The sequence below is a fragment of the Copadichromis virginalis genome, linkage group LG6 (assembly GCF_057382275.1).
Source record: "Copadichromis virginalis isolate Kocher_CV1m ecotype Utaka linkage group LG6, C_Virginalis_male_GT1.1, whole genome shotgun sequence".
Taxonomy (NCBI): domain Eukaryota; kingdom Metazoa; phylum Chordata; class Actinopteri; order Cichliformes; family Cichlidae; genus Copadichromis; species Copadichromis virginalis.
Genome location: NC_140623.1, coordinates 40,716,015 through 40,737,529, shown reverse-complemented (window position 1 = coordinate 40,737,529; position 21,515 = coordinate 40,716,015). Strand labels below are relative to the sequence as shown.

Sequence of the window (21,515 nt, the reverse complement as noted above, 5' to 3'; positions counted from 1 at the left end):
TGAGAGGTTATTTTACTTCTGCATGACCTGCCTCCTGCACAATATGCATTCAGAGCTCATCTGGTGCTTCACCTTCCTTTGACTCTCCAGGTCACAAAAGGCCAGAAAGCTGAACAGATGAGACAGAGAACAGATTCCAAATGAGGCATGGCAAGGACCTTGTTTAACCTTGCACACCTGCAACAGAGTGCATCTGGAGGTAGGGTGGAGGTCACATGCTTCCTGCAAGTTCAGTTACAATGCAGGCTTTACATGGACATTTGTGCAGGGCCTCCCAGGTATAGCTGTGGGATTGTGGATGCCCAGAGGCAGAATATCCCATGTGACACTTTAAATGAGTCCATGAAGCTCCTCTGGTAATGCACAATCAGTCCTTAGGCATATAAACCAAAATAGACTCAGGCAGTGGAACTAAGCAGACGTGAAAGTTTACTCTGGTGTTAGATGGCAGAGATATTTTTAGAAGCTGCTAAACACACATTATCATGATGTAACCTTCCAGAGGTTCCTTGCATAACTGCATCGAGTTTTATGATTAATGCGTCAATTTAAAAAGCTTTCACTGTAGGCTGAGGGAAATATATAGTGCCAGATTAAGATGTGAGAACATAAATTCTCCTTGTACATATTTTCTGTCGTAACTTCTAAATATTTCCTTTTCTACATTTGGTCTCCAGGCAACAACTTGATATACTTTTTTTTTTCTCAAAAATGTATTTTTGTTCACCAGATCACTAAAGCTCATTATGTAGTCACGTTTTATTCAGAGGCTTATACCCTGCTTAGTTTGGTCACAATAGCCCAGAGTAACACTCAGTTAAGTACACTGTTTCAGCTGCTCATTAAAGTGATATAAATAACTAATCGTGATAAATATCTAATCAGGCATGTACATAGCAACAACTCGGTGCATTTAGGCATGTGGACAAGGTTAAGGCTACCAGCTGAATCTAAAACCGAGCAGGAGAATGGGGAAGAAATGTAATTAAACGGCTTTGAAACTGCCATGGTTGTTTGTGCCAGGCTGCTCTGATTACTTCAGAAATTGCTGATCTGCTGGGATTTCCCCACACAACCATCTCTAGGGTTCGCAGAGAATTGTCCAAAAAAGAGAAAATATCCAGTCAGCAGCAGTTCTCTGGTTGAAAATCCCTCATTGATACCAGAGGTCAGAGGAGAAAAGCCAGACAGCTTCGCCCTGATAGCAAGGCAACAGTAACTCAAGGTATGCAAACCAAGATATGCAGAACCTATCCAAAGATACATTTAGGCTGCGTTCACACTGCAGGTCTTAAAGCTCAATTCTGATTTTTTGATCACATCCGATTTTTTTGTCTGCTTGTTCACACTACAAATAAAACGTGACAGCAAACGCACACAACGCGCTCTGTTTAGACCCAGAGCAAACAGTATTGTTTGACTAATGGCCTTAAAAGACTTGTTTCAGACTTTACGTTTCTCAATTTTGCTTTAAGTTAAAAAGTTATTTTGTTATTAACAAATGTCCTAATAATGATCCTTATTGCTGTTTTAGAGGAGCGGTGCTTCAAAGGATAGCTGCAGATTTCTGTCAGAATCTGCAGATTATACAGTACAAATAAAATGTTCACGTTTCTCCAACGTTGTCTTCCCGACAGTTTCACTGACATCTACACTGGATGGCCAGGAAGCGTTCACGATGTCTTCTCGGGCGCTGATAATTGGCGTCTGTCTTGTGTCAGTGACGTAAAAGACGGATTTAATGCGGCATGACCTTTCAAACAGCAGTCGTTTTCTAAAACATCAGATATGTATCGGGCTCAGTACCACATAGGATTTGAAATATCGGATTTGTGCCGTTCACACTGTCATACCATGATGGGATATGGGTCGCATACGGTCAAAAAAGTCGGATTTGATGCACTTTCGCCTGCAGTGTGAACGTAGCCTTAGTCTCGAAGCAGATGGGCTACAGCAGCAGAACACCACACCAGGTGCCACTGCTGTCAGCTAAGAACAGGAAACCTAGGCTACAGTTCACACAGGCTCGCCAAAATTGGAGAAGATTGGAGAAGCGTTACCTGGTTTGATGAGTCTCAATTTCTGCTGTGACATTTGGATGGTCAGAATTTGGTGTAACTGGCATGAGCGGGGGAGTGGATGCATCTTTCCTTGCATCAGCGGTTCACGCTAGTGGTGGTGCTGGGGGATATTTGGGCTGTTTAGTACTAACTCAGCATTGTTTAACCTGCAGAGCCTGCCTGAGTATCGTTGCTGACCGTGTCCATCCTTTTATGACCACAGTGTCTCCGTCTTCTGCAGGCTGCTTCACCATGTGTGAGTGGAGGTGCAATTGTGCTTTTATCTTTTATGGTACAGCATCATCGCTGCTGCTCTCTGTTTGAGTCCACCTGAGCTGAAACGTTTTATTAGCAGATGTGTTGCTCGCTACATTCTTTTTACTGCATATATAAGTGAAAGATTTGTTCTGAGTCCTGCACCAATGCAGCCCTCCTGCTGTTTTCATTGACTCTAAGCACAGTGTCTTTATTTTCCTTGCCTCATACACTCTCTTTAACCCTTCTATGTCATCCTTACATCTGTACTTAACAGCTTTGAAATATAACATTTTATCGGGTTAAATATCCCACCTATGATGACCTCACAGTGTTAAAGTAAAAATACTGACTGTGGTGAAAAACTGCTTGCCAAGAATAGTTTGCTTCAGTTCATTGCATTCGTCAACTCATTATCCATCCAGCTGCCCAGTATACTTTTTACTGGCCCCGGGACAGAAGTTCACTGGGTTTGTTGAGTCTGAGTATGTCGAACAACTTTATGATGATCTGGTGCTCAAAGGTGGGCAATGCTGTCCTTCACTTATCTGACACATCTGACAAATCCCATGTAAGCACAGTGAAATAGTCACACATGGTTGCCAGAGACGGACAAACACTGGAATCTATATTTATTTATTTATTTAAACACGAGTTAATTATATTCACTAGAAAAATGGATCTCATATTTAGTTATTCAATCACAGAAATATTTCACATACGATTCACTGCAAGAGCATGTTTAACAGAAGAGTCAGTAAAGATCTGAGATTGGATACAAACAACTTAGATATTTAAAAGAAAAAAACGCTTCAAGACTAAGAACTATAATTAACTGTTGTAAACTGGGACACTGGTAAGAAATGATAAGACCAAGTCTTTATTGATAAATAATAATAACACTAAATAGAGCATATTTCAGATTTGATGCACCATTCTCCAAAATATATCTCTGACATTTTTATACTACAGTGTTTTGCTACCTTTGTACACATCCAACTGTGCCTTCAGTTTAACTCTGACCTGTCAAGGCATGGACAGACCCCAGGAATTTGGCAGTCGGTACTTCGGGCCCTGAAGGTCGAAGTGTGAGGCCTCTGTGCGTCAGACACATCCCACAAATGCTCAAGTGAACTTTTTGCATTTGTACTCAGGAAGCGAGGACTCCAAGAAATCACGTTTCCCAGTGGGATAAAAACCAAAAACACTACTTTATGACAACCAGATGACTGTTTTCCATGATCAGTGGAACTATATCTGCTATAAACATTGACTGTATATAAATGATGTCACCCATTGCAGATTTTTTTTGTTTTTTTGGTGGGTGACTAGACACAAAAACACAATTAGTCCTAAATAGTAAGGTAAAGAATCTGTGTTACCCTTACAGGACAAATCTATGCATTTATTTGTATCTGCAGACTTAATAAACAGAAATATCTCTTATGCTTGGATATGTGAAAAGCCAGGTAACAAAAAATGGTTGCAAATGTAATGCAGGTTAGTTTTCTTTCACTCTACATTAAACCTGATTAGGGTGGGCACCAAATGGGGTTTTTTCTGCACCACCTCACTAAAACAATAGAGGATATAGTCACACCATAAAGCACATCCTTCTTTTTGTCCAGTTTTACTCTAAATGTGACAATACTTTAAAAAGTTAACATTGTTCTATGTTAAACTAGCATTTGAGACCTTGAAATCAACCAAACAATGTTTATTGAGGTCACAAAATAATTTAGTGGAAAGTTTATTTTTTAAATTCTCAGTTAATACAATCTTATTTCTTTTGGCAGCCAAGGGACTCGCCACCTGCTGGACATCAGAAGGAATGCAGGTTTATATCACTGCTGCGACTAATAACACCAAGCTACACTGTAGTTTCTATGTATTTTAATCGTTGTATTACAATGTGTACATTTTCATCAGGAAAACATTTAAAATGTAGCTGATTATTTCATTTGAAACTCTATATTTCAGTTGTTTGATCACTTCAGTGTTTAAGTATAACAATCCTGTTCTGGAAACATACACAAGACTTCAGCTGTTTCCAACCTCAGTCCATTTGTATGCATGCAAACATTACTTCATATGTTCTACACATTAACAGATAATATCAAATGCAAACAGTCTATTGTCGAGAAATGTAATTACAGTTCAGTACAGCAAAGTCAGAGGACAAGCAACTTACTATAGCTTAAATACACCATTTATGTAGTTAGAAGGCCTTTACACAGTCAAAGCCAAAACCATTTTCCATCTCTCACAAGGATTAAGACTGTTTTAACAGACAAATGTGTTTAGTAACACTTCATTAGTCGATGAATTGTAAGATAGGATTTGCTGGAACAATCTTTGTGAGTTCACTGAATGAGAACTGGCGTCTTTATTTTAACGTGCTCATAGTCTTCGGTTTGATTTTCTCAAGCCGCAGCAATTATTCTCCACCCATACCATCTTCTACTTATCTATCTGTGGTTACCTGAACTACCTTTGGATGCATTTCTGTTTTTACTACCAACTAAAACTGCACGTCAATGACATGCGCTGTATCTAAAAATGTTTAAACTGAGCGTTAGCTTCAGTGATTAGATTATCGCAGCTTGATTTATTTGGATTTTTATTGTTACTTTTATACCCTGTAACCTGTGTGTGGAAACTTCATCATGCTTTATATGAGAGCAAAACTTGGTTAACACAGAGACAAGAAAAGATGCTGAGTTTGGTCATTGTTGCTCAAATTGTTTATTATGATTAAACATTACAGGGTTTAATCATAATAAACCTTTTTGACAGTTTTCCATTTGAAAAAGAAAAAGAAAGAAAGAAAAGAAAAAATATGTTTTTCCTTCATTTGTCTGTTATAATGTTTCAGATAAGATCAGTGAGTGTACAGGTACACTGTCCAATGTGCAGAGTGCTCTAAATGCTCTGTTATTTGGGATTTTTTGTTTGTTTGTTTGTTTGTTTCTCATCCCTCTTGGCTTTATACGTATAGACTGTATATAAAAGATGAGGACACCCATCGTGATGAGGGTCTTCACCTCGCTGTCTTAGTGTTTTCAAACCAGATGTCATGAACATGGGAGCAGATCTGATTTAAAACCTGGACAGTGCACGCTAGCACATTTACTCATTTAGTCACAAGGTTCAGTCATAAGGTATCCTGGACACTAATGGCAACTTTAATTTATGGAATATAAATCATAATGTATACAGAAGTAGTCAGAGAGCTGAGGGCCATTTTCCCATAGACTTAAACAGTTGGGTTTCTTTTTACAATTAAGAGGCCTGCCCTCTGCTGCCTGTTCTTTACGTTTAAGGCACTCTTCCACATGAGCGTAAACTCAGAAATTGCATCTATCTTCAATATACAGTCTATGGCAGAAGACCCCTTGATTGTTTGTTTGCCAGACAGCACAGTTGGCTTAAAGGGAGCTAAAAAGGGAGGCAGCACCAGGACCCAGTGTAAGATAAATGAGCATTACTTTTAAGCTATTTTAGCTGTTTTGAAGCTGCTCTACTAGAATCTAAGAATCAAGATATGGAGTTGGCAATGAGCATAATAAGTCCAATAAAATCCAATTTCTTGACTGAGTTGCATAAAGAGAAAACGATCACATTAACATTGGGAATATCAGTTTTCCACAGGGACCTGGGCTGAAAGCAGCTGTCACTGGTTATATATTTTACTACCTTTCCCAGGAAGCACGAGAGATAAGCTCAGATTATTTTTCTTTTCTCAGTCTCTGTTTATCTGTCCTGCTTTTTATAAAGTAAAAACCCAATGCACTGTGGGGAAGGTAAAAAGCAAAAATGAATGAATTTTCATGGCACGTTTATTATTCAGTTTGGAGCTGAACGTACCGCTCCGTGATTTAAAACTTAAATATTGTTTAGGTAAAATCAGTTGGTGGACATACAGAAAGTAAAAAGAAAGCCAAAATTTTGTATTAAGTGTCTTTTTGTTTCCGACACATCTTAAAATTATAGGCCACACACCAGTGCTTTGTTAGGTTAATGTTAATGCTGTTCTGTTCTTTGGTTTTTGAACCTTTTCTAGTGAATCCTGGGCCCAAACTGCCAGGACACCAACAACAACGACAGCAACAACAATCTTTTCTTGAGTCAGTAACAACCAAAGTCGCCCATGCAGCCGATGATGGAAAACCGTGACATTTGCACTGATAATGAACTCCTTTAATTATTATTGTAATCCTCAAAAGATGCGTGATAACAGATACGCTGAGGAATTTTTATTTCCACATCATCGCTGCGTTATCTTTACTGCTTCGCCGCAGTCATCCAAGCCCAATTTTATGTTGGCTATAAGTTTACTTTGCTGCGAGGAGTTTAATCATTAAACTTTATTACACTCTGCTTCTATATTTACAGAACTGACTAATGAAACATTCAGCCAGGCAGCTGCAGTGATAGTGCAAAGCTAACGTGGGATTTTCTTTTTTTTTTATCATTTGACAATAACACTGAAAACCTGCAGGAAAAGCCTTTTTCAAACAAAGGTGATCCTCACATTTGCTGATGCTAATTGCTCCCCTCGTCACTCCAATCTGAAACAATACCCAAAAAGTGCAGAAACATTTTCCTTTTTTTTTTCTTTCTTTTGTATTTTGGCACAATCAATATGTAGCACCACCGAAAGTTCTGCCATGCAGTCTGTTTGGAGATAAATCCCCTACATCGGAGCATATTCATACAAACACGAGTCCTACTGGCATCTTAGCACCAGCTGGAGAAACAAGATTATCCTATCAGCAGTGCACAGAGTTTCTAACCCAGCTACGCTGCCAGTCCTTTATGCTAGAGAGAGCTCAAAGAGGGAGGGGGTGCAGAGTTAACCACGGGGTGATGAAGCAAAACTATTCTGGGCTCTGTGAGATACAGATTTGCAGACTAATCTCACTTTTCACTTTGGTCTTTGTGGTGTGAAAAGCTATGGCTTATCATTTTGGTAATTCGAGACAGGGGTTGATGCATTCCTTTTCTTCCCTGTTTCTTTCTCTCGTTCTCGTCCCATCTGTTATTGCTACTCTGATGCCGTGGCTGAAGTAAACTTTGTATTTATCAAACGCAAGCAAACGCATTTTATGGTTTGATTTCACTTGCTTATTAGATGAGTGGGGTTTACAAAAGAAAGAATAGCAGACTAAGAGTCACAAGTTACTTAAAAAACAAGAAGCTGGTGCACAGTCTTTTGAGAATCTTTCCGGATTGTCCAGAAATTCAGGTGAATAAGTGCTCCAGAAAGAATGAACCAAATGTTTAATCTCAGGTTTGATTGTTGGGTGGAGTGACTGCTTTTTTTCCCAGAATGCTACACTAAACCAGAGAAAATGACACGCTCTGCATTCTCTCTTTCTCAAAGATCACAACCACAACTGTTATCTGGAAGTGTATGTGTGCCTTTCTTCTGCCATCTGGTACTTTAAAGCACATGTGTCTGAGGACTATTGGCCTAAAGTTCACGTGATACAAAGAAAACAGAACAAGTGCTCAAAAGACTCGTATCACATACCCGCACACACAGAAACAAGATAGCAAAAGAACTCAATTCAATGGTTTCCTTTTTTCCTTTTTGTTGCACAAGCTCAAGTACCGTTGGCCTCAGGTAGAGTGAGGCTTAAGAATGAAGTCCTTTAGTCATATAGTTCTACTAATAAGCACCAGTAGAATTCAGCTGGTCCTGCACCCCCACTGCTTCCCCCTTGGTCTTCAGTCCCTCAGGCTAGCAATTAACTGGTGGCAGTCTAGATCCCCTCGCAGTTCCAGCGGCCCCGGCAGCCTCAGGCCCGTCTTCTGATCCACACACCAGCATTTTCCCCGCTGGCCGTCACGTGCAGGGTGGCACTGCAAGCATAAAGACAAAGGCGTTATTCTAGTTCTGTAACAGTTTTTCTAGACTAACTGTGAGTTTTTCTGGACTAACTGTTCCTGCATATTTTTGTTTTTGGACTCTACAAGTCTTGCTAGGAGTGTAACAAGACTCATCAATGAAAAGAAGACCTTCGTTGTGATATTTAAAGACATTCCCACTGTACCGAAATGTAATATCGCAGCTCCAGATTGAGATAATGCTGCTTACTTTGCTAAAAACACAATCACACATTGCAGAAATTATACCCAGTGGATCCAAACAGAGTGTGAGAAGTGTTTAAAGCAGTTGAATTATTTAGCTAAAGCATTCCTTTTTTGAGCTTTCAACAGTTACTGTAATACTAAATTTATTGTGTGCGTTTGCACTTTTCCCATCACCAACACAGACGAGTTAACAATCTCAGAGCAACCCTGCCATGAAATGATTCCCAGTTGTCCCCAATGACCTGTGCTTTACTTCCCAATACGTTTTATCACAGCGCAGTTTTAGTTAAACAGTAAACAGATGCCTGCGAATCTGAGCAGAGAGAGATACTTTAGCCGTGTTACACAATCTGCACAGCTCAGACTTTTGATGACGGGTGCCTTAGCAGAGCTCGCCTTTTATCACTGACTCTGCGTCTGCTGCTTTGATTGCATGTGCAGCTCTATCAAGAGCTCAAGAGCAGCCCTATCTCCTCTCATTCTCCCTCACTCTTATCTGCACGCTTGCCCAATCTCTCAAAGGCAAAAAAAATAAACTAACCCCCCAAAAAAAGCAGGTAACTTCATCCAAGAACTAATTGCATCCATCGCAACAACAAAGTGATTACTGTCCAACAGTTTAGGGGAAACCGCTTTACACACAGTCTTGATTTCTGAGAGTAAATCACTTTCCATGTGAGCTTAGAACAATAACGATCTTGGCATGACCGTGACAGTCTGCTTGGAGACACTTTTGTGTTGATTTAGACTGTATGTCATCAGCTGCAGGCATGTTTTGTGTCTTGGCGAGAAGATTGCTTATGTAGTTTGAAAGGAACTCTTTGAACTATAAAGATAGGCATTTTTATTGGTAACGGCTTCATGATTGAGATTCACAGTTCACCAGTTGACATGGTCAGATTGCGGTCTGCTGAGTGAAAGCTGGAAAGTACAGACCTGTTTAGGGTGGAAATCTCCATTTTTGTCACAGTTGGGTATGGGGATCGTGAAGAGGTCATCGTGTGTGCGAGTATTCGATGCCAATCTGTCCAACGCTCTCTGGAGCTCGGCACGACACGGGGCCTGTAGGAGCAATAAGATTTGATTTGACGTTTAAAGACCAGCTGTCAACCACACAAATAAACAGGCACTAAAACAACGGAAGAAAATTATTCTCTTTGCTCATTAAAATCATGGAAAAATCTCGAGCAAGTTTAGATTTACTTTTATAAAGCGTCACCCATCTTAAGTTACCATTCTAGTCAGTAATGAAAAGTGATGAGTAATGCCAAAAACACGATTTCAGAACACAGTGAAAAACATTTTGATTACTCACAAACTGCAGTTTGTGACTCAGCCCATAAAAAGCTAAAACCCTGATTTGGCAGCTATCCTGTTAAGGTCGACTCCTACGTTTTGAACGACCTGTGGATGTCCCGTTCTGACCTCTTAAACGTGCTCATTTGCGAGTTCTTCGTAGAACATCGGCCTCTGTCAGTGCGCCCCAGGGCGGCTGTGGCTACAATGTAGCTTACCATCACCAGTGTGTGAATGTGTGGGTGAATGGGTGGATGACTGGATGTGTAAAGCGCTTTGGGGTCCTTAGGGACTAGTAAAGTGCTATATAAATACAGGCCATTTACCATTCTGCATCAATAATCCCATGTTAAAGATTATCATGGGTCTCCACCTATTACTTATCCAAATAGTGGTGTCCCAACACAAAGGTGGTCCATCAGGAGCACGCCTGCGTGTTTCTTAAATATTCAGAGGGTTGAGCACCATTGGTTTGTTCCCCAGGGTCAGACTGTCAGTGCCGAGTATTCATCCGAACTGTGGCAATGACCACACCAGCACAGTCTAACCACCCACCCTGCTGACAGATCTGGCTGCCCTGCCTCTTCCTCCTCTTTTCCCAGAATAAAATGAAAACTAAGAAAACATGTCTGGGGTCCAGCGCAGGAAGTCGTCAGAGCAGGCTTTCACAGGGAGCAATTTAAAGATGGTACCTGATTAAAGTGTTCACGGAGAAACCCTTGAAGGGGATAGGATTAAAATGTTGTCGTTTTTTTTGCGGTTGAAGTCGCACAGCGTTATATCTGAGTGCACAGAAGACACTGATTATGAAAAAGCAGCTTTTAAGTAAGCCGGTGTGTTTGTACCCAGCATCTGACCCTGAGAAATGTGAACTCGAGCTCTAAATGTGTTATTTCTGTGCGTCGATGTTCCACATGTCTGTGCGAAATGAATGCGCTGAATAACGTGCCTGTGACGGATTAGGATCCAGGTTTGAACAGCTAATGGCACGCTAATGAAAATATGCACGTGTACTTTCATTCACAAGACCAAATGTTCCAGCCTGTAAATAACTAATTTGTTCAATTTATAACCTGCCTGTTACACGCTTGTGACTCTGGAACTGTAAAGCCGTAATGTAAAACACCTGCTGGATTCATGCATTTCGCTGCAGCGGACATCGTCTGGGTTTCTTGTTTTTTCTGTGAAACGTAAGAAATGCCCGAGGATCATTTCTCTCACCAGGATCGCTTTGGCGTCTTCTCTGGCGTTGTTGCTTCTCAGGTTTGTGGATTTTGGAGGGTGCCGGGCCAGGGTCTTCTGTATGCACCGCTTGTCCTGTGGACTGCACCGGATATTGCTGTTGTTCGGGTGTTCGGGAGTCATCTCTTCCTGCCTGTCCATAGCTAAACAACAAGAAGTAAAACTTTAGATCTTCAAATTCAAACAAGCGGTTTATGAATCCTTGAAATAAATGTGTTTTAAAAAAAATGCTATTCACAGCAGGTTTATAAAATACTTTTCTAGAAGTCTTCTTATTTACTGGCAGTTCCTTTATGGGGGCATGAACCTAACTGTACAGAAGGAGCTCCAGAAAGTTAAATAGTGCGTTCCTTGATGACTTCAAATACCTTATTTTGTCTTACCAACAGTCCAAAATGTATTTTAGTGAAAGTTTACTTCAGGAATGGCAGTGAAAGCTAATAATTTGTCATTTAAATGATAAAAGTGTGAAGTGAAGCATCTAACTGTTTTGTTCTAATAGTCCTCCTCGGTCAGCCAACAGTGTGGTGAATGTAGGCTAAAAACGAGGCCAGGTTAACTACAAGGACACGCAGCCTTGTTCCTGCCTGTTTGTATGAAGGGGGGAGTCTGTGCCACCTTTGCATCTCCATCATCCTGCAGTATGAGCCCAGCAGGCAACCAGCTGCTTCCTGAGGAAATGCCCCCCTGCCTCGTCATTCTCCACCTCTCCACAACAACCGCAGTCCGCACCAGATGGAGGTTGTTTGAGAGTATTTGCACTGTCACAAGCTTTTGGGGGCACGAGAAGGGCGAAGTAAAGAATAAAATGCGAAGTCTCGGTTCTCATGCATCTTGCCTTTCACCTGTGGCGTTTAAGGCTTGGCAGCGCTTTGGACTTTGTGCTCATAATCCATGGCTTTCTTACAAATTGGCACTGGAATCAAAGGACTTCAAAGTGTAGTTTTACAATTTTTAAACTGGTCTTTCTCTGATCACTGAACCAGATCTGAGCTCTGGTTAATATCACTGATCACTGGCAGGCATCCAGCTAACTGCTCCTGGCATAGACAGTGAAACAAGGGTTTGTAGCCTCCTTAATCTTGTGCAACATGCAGCATAGGTGCATAAAGGCTCAAATACAGAAACCTTTCCTTTGTAGTTCAGACTCTTAAACATGTCCTGGAATGCCCCTTTAAGGATCCCGGGCCACTTCCTGGGGATGATTAGAGGGTTTTACAACTTGATCGGTGACCGTGTTTCTCTAAACCTCACGAAAGGTCATGTTGCTTTGTTTGTCTGGGGTGGAAGTATATCTCAGCTGTTTATATTTTTAGTCTCTTTGCTGTTAAACCTTGCTCATCAGCACTTTCTTCCACAAGAGCCATCGGGGTTTCATCTGTTTCCTAGTTGTTCTTTCTCCTCTTTTGCCGGTTCAGACTTTTTCCGACTCCACGTAGAGCGAGCCAAAGTGGGTCAGGGGTGGCATGTCCTGTTTGCTACCACTTCTGTTTTTCCATGGAGGAAGTCGCCACTTCTCTGTGTGGTTTCATCGGATTTGGATCGCCAGCTCTTGGCATCTAAATATCATTCCTTCAGGGCATTGTCAGGCCTGCACTGACACATTTGCGGCGCATTGTTAGTCACAGGTGCACAGCAGAGATAAAGGAAGTGCTGGAGTGAGCAGACAATCGCACTCAGAATCAGGGACCAGGTACATTTTAATTAACCAAAGCTGAGACTGTAATCAGTTCAAACAGACACCCTCACCTGTTTGTTAATCAGCAGATTTAGGTCATCGTCAACTAGTCATTGTGATAAGTTAGCAGAACGATAACGCAGCTTCTGACTCGGAGTATTTAGCAGACAAACTCAAAAGCTCTTACACAATAAACTGCATTGCTTGCTCAACCTAGCTTTTACATAAATATTTGTCTTCGCATTGCTGCCAACGTCTTCGTCATAGTGAGCGTGACGTGCCGAGGGGCATCATTCATCGCTTGAAAAGAAAAACCCCACTTTACACAAGTTCGTCTCAGTACGTTATTTAATCCACATCATAACAAGTCCAGGCCACATGTGTCTGTTTATATATTTGCCTTCTCTCTGCAGACTGTAGAGCAGTGACACGAAGGGGTCATCAGATTACAGATTCCACTGTTAGTGGCTTTTAAGGCTAAGGCTGTGAAGCCCAAAGACAAATGTTCTTCCCAAATAAATATTTGGTTATGCTCAGAGTGCTTCCCACTGGTTTATACTTCTCCTAACTTGGATCTCAGATCTCAGATCGTCCATTACGACATGCAGCCTTTTACAGATTATTCATTCGTGCTCTACTGGATACAGATGCTGTGAATATGTTTAAGGTGAGGCTAGAAAGGTTTGAAAAGCTGAAAACATCATATCAAGCACTTTTCTGAAAGCGCATGGAGATCACTTTGGAGGACAGCATATTCACAAATGAGATGTTTTGGTGGACACACCCTGAAGAGGAGCAGCTATAAAATGTATTTGCTACTTATAGAGTGCCACACGGTTGCTGTTCTTTTGTAGGCCAACCCAGAGGTTCACATTGTGCTGGTGGCTGAAACAAAAAGCCAATGGGATTTTTACTTAGGCTTATTGGATTATTGCAAAAAAAATAAGCTCTTGGAAAAAACATTGTGTCCAAACTTTTGACTGGATCCGTACTTGGACAATATATTTTTCAACTGTGTGAAATTAATCACAGAAATGCTTAAGTTAGCCACAAATGATCTACATCACTCTCTATATTGAATGGTACAGAAACACCATTGACATGTTAGCGGCTCTCATGATTCTAGTAATGTATTTAACAATGCTCTTAAATGCATCTGTCCATTTCTGACACTTTTCTGGCAAGTCTGGTTAATGGGAGTAGCAGTCTAAGCAGACATGCACAAACCATCCTCTTCCCAAACAGCTCTTGCAGGCTTGTGGGTGTCATACTGAGGCATTCCCAAGCCAGCTGAGAGACATCATCTTTCCAACATGTTCTGGGTCGGCCCCAGGACCTCCTCCCAGTTGGACATGCCCAAACCAAATCACCTAAGAGTCATCCAGGAGGCACACGAACCTGCTCAACTGGCTTCTTCTGATCCAGAAAAGCAGTGAAGTTCTTTTTGAAGTTCTTCTCTTCTGTCGAGTTACAGCGAGAGCCACAGCTCATCAGGCTCAGGCCTTTCCTGTTCTGACACATTGTTTTATTTATGTCCAAACATTGAGGATTAGTTTGATTTGAACACAAAACTTAAAATGACACCTGATAGAATAGCTTATATTGCGCTGACAACAGCTAATGTCTTTTGAAACAAATGGTCTTCGGGGAGTCTTCTTTTCCCAAATGTTTGGTGACACTTTTATGTGCTTTTTCCCCCCCCTTCCCTGCAAGCGATTCTGGCAGCAAACTGAACTCATCTAGGCTTACTACCAACTGACTGCTCTTTTTGGTCAACACTGGACACTGCCAGAGTATCAGTATCAGACGCTCGGTTTCCAGGCAGAAGATTTCTTTGAATCTGTTAATCAACAGCTCGAATCTAACGCAGCACCAGTGCTGCTGTCGGGGCCAATGAAAATGTTGGACCGTGCTATAGGGTAATTTGTCAAAGGAAAGGTTGAAAGAAAGTTAAATCAACACTAAATCACAAAAGCAGAAACCTGCTGCTACTGCACGGCCTGCTGCTGCTCAGCGGATGTCAAAACAGACATCCCAGTCTCTAGAAACCAATCAGGAGCAATAAATCTGTAAAATTAAAAATACCTGCTTGATTATATACTGGCTGCTCTTTAGGAGCTAGCAGAAAAAAGTGCATAATTAGAAACAGAACTCAGAAACTATAACTATAAGGCTCCTTTACAGGTTCAAAGCAGCTTTTCATGATTCAAAATCGTATACTTATGCAGCCCTCAGTTCATCTTCTGGCTCAAACACACTGATTAGGCTCCTAATGGCAGATGTCTTGATCGGCTGACCCTCACAGACAACAGATTTGAACTGCGGGGCGTGAAGCTTCTGTTCTCACAGCCAGAGGTTTGCGTCTGAGATTACCTTGTAAGGATATCCCCTCTCTCTGACGGCAAACCGATCCGAGAAAAACTGTCTGCAACTGAACGTTTAGAGCAGTATGAAGCCTGAGCTTTGACCCACATGGTTTGCATTTACACACGCTGACCTCATTATTTGAAACTTTAACCGTGTTTAGTGTGAGAATCCTCCGTTATAACAATATAGACATGACAGAAAACAAGGAAAAGTATAATAGGTCCCCTTCAGCCCAATACTCTACAGCCTAAACCTCTTATAAGCCAGATGTAACACAAACACACACACACACAAAGGTGTGGATCAGAGAGAAAAACATGGGTAAAGGATAGGGCTGAACCTTTTCCAGATGGATCATCATCAGGATAAACATTATCCTTGAACCTGTGTCAAACTTTTGGATCAAAGCATTGTTCGGCGATGAAAATGAAGCTTGTTTTTCAGAAACAGGGGCTCACCCCCCCCCCCCCCCCTCTAAGTTTCTCGTGTTTTCAGGAAGGAATTCTGTTTTTAATCGAGATGAAGACAGAACCTGAATCTGAATTCATGTCTGTTATATAAACTCAGCCGATGTGGATCTGTCAGTAAGATATCTCTGGAGCCAGATCGTGTTGCTGTTTGTGTTGCAGATTCATTTGCTTACAGATTTGTGAGTAAATTCTGTCACAGAGAGCAGTAATCCTTGCTGAGTTTATGCATTAATGGTGCTTTGTGGTGAATAGAGGGAACCCTGCATCTATAGTGAACTAGGTCAAACTATTCTGGGTTACTCCATTAGATTGATTGTAAGCTAAATATTCTTACATTCAGAGTGATTCGCTCCCCTGTGCGAAGACAGGAAATGAAATCAAACATTGGTGATTACAGCTGAGGAATCGCACTTTTTAAAAATCTCTTAATATCAAGACTGTTGCCGGTGAGGCGTTTAGTTTGATTCACATCTACAGGTCAGGATGTGGGCCCTTAATCCTAAACTCAGTGCTTCCTAAGTGACCTAGTGGAAGTTAAGAGGTGAAAATGTAGTCAAACGGTGCATACCTACACCAAGGCCAACTGAAATTTAAAATTTAAAGATTTATTTAGTGTATTTATTGAATTCCTGGATTCCGAAGAACATCTGGGCCCAGATTAGAGTGTAATATTGTCTTGAGAACTTTAAGACAATAATTCCCAGTGTCAGTTTGATATGTGTTTTTTTTCATGAAGCTATAAAACCAAATGTCCAATTTTGTTCTACCTTGAAGTGGTGAAAATCTTTCCAAAAATTCCTGGATCCAAATCTGGATCGACTCCCAGGGACTCACCTGGGGCAAAAATGTTCATGCAGATCCATCCATAACTCTTCGAGCAGTTCTGCTAACAAACAGGCAAACCAAGCCAGTCACATGTCCTCCTTGAAGGAGGTAAAATGTCCATTTGTTCTCGGGAGATGGAGCTAAAGTATTTTTCTTACTGAACTTCTGGCTCAGACTTAAATCCCAGCCCGTGAGGATTCACTCGCCTCAGATTAAGGATGTGTTGTGGCCGGGACAGAGTTGGGTTGTTTGTGTATCTCTCGGCTCCAACTCTGGAGGGGGGTCCCTGCCCCACAGAGAACAGCAATTAGCTAATCGCATTTACGGCTGCACAAGAGCCCCAGCTGTACAAATGCACCGCACGACCCAAAGAAAGCAAATATGAAATGACATCTGCCGAGACAACTTTGAGAAAGCACATCTTTAATAACCAGTTCGGAGCTCCCAAATTGTGCTGGGAGAAAAAATCTAGGTTAGCATGCTGCTTTCATAAAGGCCTACGTGCGTCACAGTAAATTGGACATAGTCGAACAGAGTCTGGCTCCGCCGACTGCTTCATTCATGCAACTCCCTCTGTGCCTGTAGGTGTAAGACTTTTCATATCTGACATCTGTATCAGTTTGTAAATAATATCCGTTTCACTGCGAGAGGGAAGCGTCTGAACAGATGCCAGCACACGCTTGATGATTTATTCTAAGTATTAAGATTGAGACGGATCCTGAGAAAGGAATATTAAGAAGCACTAAAGCTGCCTTAGACTTTGACATGCGGCGCAGGATACTGCCTGTTGTTGCTATGGAAATTCAGTTCAGGAAGAGAGAAACGGGCAGATAGCTCATAATTCTTCACAGCCTGATTTAATATGTTACTTTTCCTAAACACGAGGCAGCACCAGCCAGCAGCTGCAGGGCTGTGACTACCAGCGTGAACACCCTAAATTCACTTCAGTACGCTGTTAGGATGTGCCTGCATCCCAGGGTCCTTTTATTGCGAATTCTCTAGGTTTTTACAATCCCTCTTTCTATTTTTATCTGGCATGTTCACTGTTGCTAGGAGTGGGGCAGTGTCAGACATGTATTCAGGAGATGCACCCCCTTGTTTAATAATGCATAAGTACGGTGAATGCACCACAAAGGAAATCTAGAGCTTTTTTGCCTCTCCCCGGTGCCTCTCTGATCGTCTCCCGTCTGCCACGGTTTACATTAAACATTCTCATACAGTAGATCTGAGCTGCTGCCAGCAGAATTGATTTACAGTGAGATTTATCGGGCAGAGCTTCCCTGCTTTGTTATGACAGACCTCGGGGGTGAGAAAGAGCATCGAGGCAAACGATACCCAGCGCTCGGATTACAGAAAACCCCCAAAACAAAACTTTTCCAAAATGTTCCAACCCGCCAAGTCCCCTCCGTGTGCTACAGCTCAGCTAACTGGACAATGCAGCATCGGAGAGATTCAGGGAGAACATTCTGCAAGATAAACGGGTGTGGACCCAAACAGCTCTCCTTTTATATCAAGCTCAACACAGCTTTCCTCTTCTTTCTGATTCCGTTCAGTCACGCTATGTGCCGGGCTAACCTATGCTGGCCCTGCGCAGAGAGCAGAAGGCTCTAATTTCAGCTCTGGCAGCAACAGTGCCGATGAGCTCATCCTCACGAAGGAGCTGGACACGGTGGGCGATGCGCTCGAGGGCTCGTTCGGGCAAGAGAGGAGGTGGGGTGCTCCCAGGGCCAGGAGAAACAGATGCTGCAATGACAATGAGCGTCCTGCGAGTTTTACACCGACTAAAGCCCGTCCAGGTCTTTGGAAGACTATCCTACTACTATTACCAGAAAATGTCTGGGAGCATGTGTGCAGCAGATAATCTGGAACAAATAAAAGAGCCGCCACCTTATAACAGTTGTCTTAAATGATTTAATGGAAATGGACAATGGACAACTCCCTTTGTGGAGACAAGCAGTTAGTCTAGTTAGGAAGAAGCTGATGTTAGTGCAGTGAACTGGAACTGGATATGCAGATCCAGCATTAGACATCCCACTGTGTGAAAGTGGAAACAGACTTTGGAAGAGGAATGCAATAACAGAAAAGGAGAGCTGGGCCAGAAGAGTGTCATAGAGACATCAGCAGCAGAAGAAGAAGAGTTAGAGATTTGCAGCAGCAGCGGGAGGAGGAGGAGGACCAGGGGTATCCATGAAAGAGCACCACGTAAATTACTGATTGCAGAGAGCTCTAATAGCTCCAGACTGGCCACACTCCATTACAGTCATTTCATACAGCAGCTTTTATTACCTCCTCCCATTACAAACACACACAGATTCACTGGGACACACACACACGGAGACTCTCACATTTCCAGCATCACCACAGTCCATTTCACTGCCTGCACTTCACCTGCAGGACCTCACTTAAACATGGCATACGCGAGTTCTGCTGACAAGAAGAAAATTTGCAGGATGCCTTCAGTAAACTTTGTGCAGCGTGCAGCACACGCACACCCTGGTGCTCCGCATCTTTCAGCAGGGCTCCCTTTCACAGCGAGCGGCCGCAGGACAGCGGCGGGACTGTGTGCGCTCTCCCATCAGGATCCGGTGCGTGTGCATGCTCTGCTTCAGGGCTTAGCTGAGATTAGGGTAAACAAGCAGCACATTGTCACCCCCCCAACTCTGCCCGGATCAGGTAAAAAAGGTCCGGGGAGCACAGAGAGAAAACATTCTGGTCTGCAGAGACGCCGCTTCAGCTTGGGACAGATCACTTTTGGCACCAAATGAGAGAAAGACCTTTGCCGCTTTGAGCGTAACTAAACAAGAAGAAGAAGAGCCCGGTTTCACTCTCACCTGAGTTCTCCTCCACCTCCCTCTCATCAGTGCAGATCCCCTGGCCATGCATCAGTGAGTGCAGCGGCCTCTCCACGCCCCTCGGCGGGTAGCAGCGGAGGCCCGTGCCACATCGGGGTGAGTAAACGCCACAGTGGGCTCCTTTAGGCAGGGCACAGGTGGGGCAGCAGCCGCAGCCGGGCTCCCGCACCGTTTCCTCGCAGCCTTCAGGCAGACGGCAGCTGGCCAGGCGCTCCTCTGAGCAAACGGGGCAGCGAATGGCCTGGTCTGACAAGCACAGTGCCGCCAACGACAGGGCGCCAAACACCCACAGGCCCCAGCAGGACGGAGCTACTGCCACGCCACCTCCACGCACCATGGCAGTCCCGGCACCTGCACGCAATCCTTTGCCCTTGTGTATGGTCACTTTGGCCGCCTCCTCTTCTGAATGTGGTGCAGCTTATAATCACTTTGAGAAGAGGTTTGAGAGGAACACTTTGTCCTGGAAGGTCTTTGATATTTTCAGCTGGTTAGTGTTTCAAATGCAGGCACACAATGCCTCTGCTGTACTGCTTCTCCGTTGCTCTGATTCAATTTCACACCGCAGAAATTGGAGCCTGCTCTTGATGCGCTCAGCTCGTGGGTGATGAGAACAAGTTTTGGGGTTTTTGGGGGGGTTTCTTTTTTGTTAAGGTGGAACGAGCGGGAAGGATATCCGCCGGCACGTGGTGAGGCTTGCTCTTCGAGTCCGAGTCCCGATGCTCGCCCGCGCTCTGCCGAAACACCAAAAAATCTGGTCTACAAGTGTCCAAATGCAAAGCCAGTCAGCGAAAGGCCGTGTTTTTGGTAACAGCTGCAGTTTCCTCCTCTTGCTGGTGTGCAGTGCAAAGGACTCGCTCCTGAGAATGGCTCAACACGAGTGGCTCTCCTTGGACTTTATACTGGCCCATGGACACGCCTCTTTCTACAGTGAGAGAGGAGCTGAAAGGCAGAGCAGAGAAAAGCCAGACTAAAGCTCTCTCCCTCTGTCTCCCTCTCGCACTCAGGCACACAAACTTATATACACTCTCCCTCATTTACTTGTCCTCTCTCAATCCTGAGTGCCCTGAGAGGAGAGGGAAAAAAGAGCCCAATCGCCTTTTCACTTGTTCACACAGAGAATATCACTCTGTTCTCTCTCCCTGCAGCCCACCCTTATCTCAGCCACTCTCAAATATTGATTTATTTTTTTTTCCCTTTTTTTTAAAAGATAAAACCATTTACGTCCAGGAAAAAAGAAGCAACGTGTCAATGCTGCTCTGCTTTAATCAACCCCAAATGCACAGCAGAAAACAACCTCTGCAGCCTCAACAGGGTCTCGCCGTGTGTTTGTGCCTGCATCCAGTGGTCAGTCCAGGCTGTGCCGTCAACCCCCCCGCCCACCCACCCACCCACCTCCTCATTATCTCTGCTCCTAGATCTCTCTCTCTCCCTTTTTCCTAACTAGAGTGGGCAGCTATAAAAAGGCAAATGGACAGTCAAACACAGACCCCCCCTGCCCATTCCCAGCTGCTGCCCTCCCCCCACCAATCCTAAAAACGCCTCCCACCAGTGGGATCGCACGATATGTTCTACCAATGCTGCAGTTTATTGCACACGTGTGTGTTTCTGATCAGACTCTGTAAATCAGCGTGCTCCTTGCGTCTTGTTTGCCTGTGCATGTGTGCCCTCCGCCCAGCCCAAAAGGTTTTCGATCATGGCTTTTATTGCTTTTCTTTTTTCTCCCCCTGTGTTTCTTTGCCTCCATTTTGCCATGGAAACCCAGCATGCATTGTAACGCCTTTGTGAGTGTGCGTTCTTTCAGCTTTTTTCTACACGCTGGTGGCTGGTTGCCACCGGCAGGCCGTGGGCAGCAGCCAAGCCTCTCAAGGCCGTGCACCGCTCAGGTGGGTGCTGCAGCGAGCGTTGTTAGTTACGAGACATCGGTGGTACTGATCTGAAACGTCCACAAAGCACTTTAAACACACTCCAATACAAGTCTGCTTTAGGGCTCCGTGGTAAGGTTAGAAATTTTTACTGAGCCTCGATTTAAAAGACGAGCCACCCGCTTACTTTTATGTTCTTTTTTTACAGAGACGGAAAAATCAAGCTGCAGTTTCTGGAATTGCTCAACAGTCTCTGAACTCACAGCAAGAATAGGAACGTTATTATGTGTCATTTATGAGGTGTTTGACTGTGTTTGTGTTTTGGGGGGTGCAGGGTGGTTAGTCAAAGGTTAAATGTGGTTATTGACGCAATTTTGTAGATGCTGGCTGAGCTAATGAGTTGTGTGTGAGCTGTGTTTTTGTTGTAACTTGAAAAGCAGTGCAACAGACCGGCAGACAAGCGGAACATGTAAATTCTTCTTCCGGTATTTTAGGCTCGTTTTAAACAA

The 21,515-nt window shown here is 43.2% G+C and overlaps 1 protein-coding gene across 1 annotated transcript; it reads right to left on the bottom strand.

Annotated features, from left to right (window-relative positions):
* Positions 1-3,172: 3,172 nt before the first annotated feature.
* LOC146708518 (insulin-like growth factor-binding protein 4) lies at positions 3,173-20,179 on the bottom strand. The gene is made up of 4 exons (XM_085460454.1): positions 19,124-20,179; positions 10,932-11,095; positions 9,351-9,476; positions 3,173-8,183 (listed from the first exon to the last, which is right to left on the bottom strand). The coding sequence occupies exons 1-4, from the start codon at positions 19,479-19,481 to the stop codon at positions 8,049-8,051; spliced, it is 783 nt and encodes a 260-aa protein (XP_085316580.1). The 5' UTR covers positions 19,482-20,179; the 3' UTR covers positions 3,173-8,048.
* Positions 20,180-21,515: the final 1,336 nt, after the last annotated feature.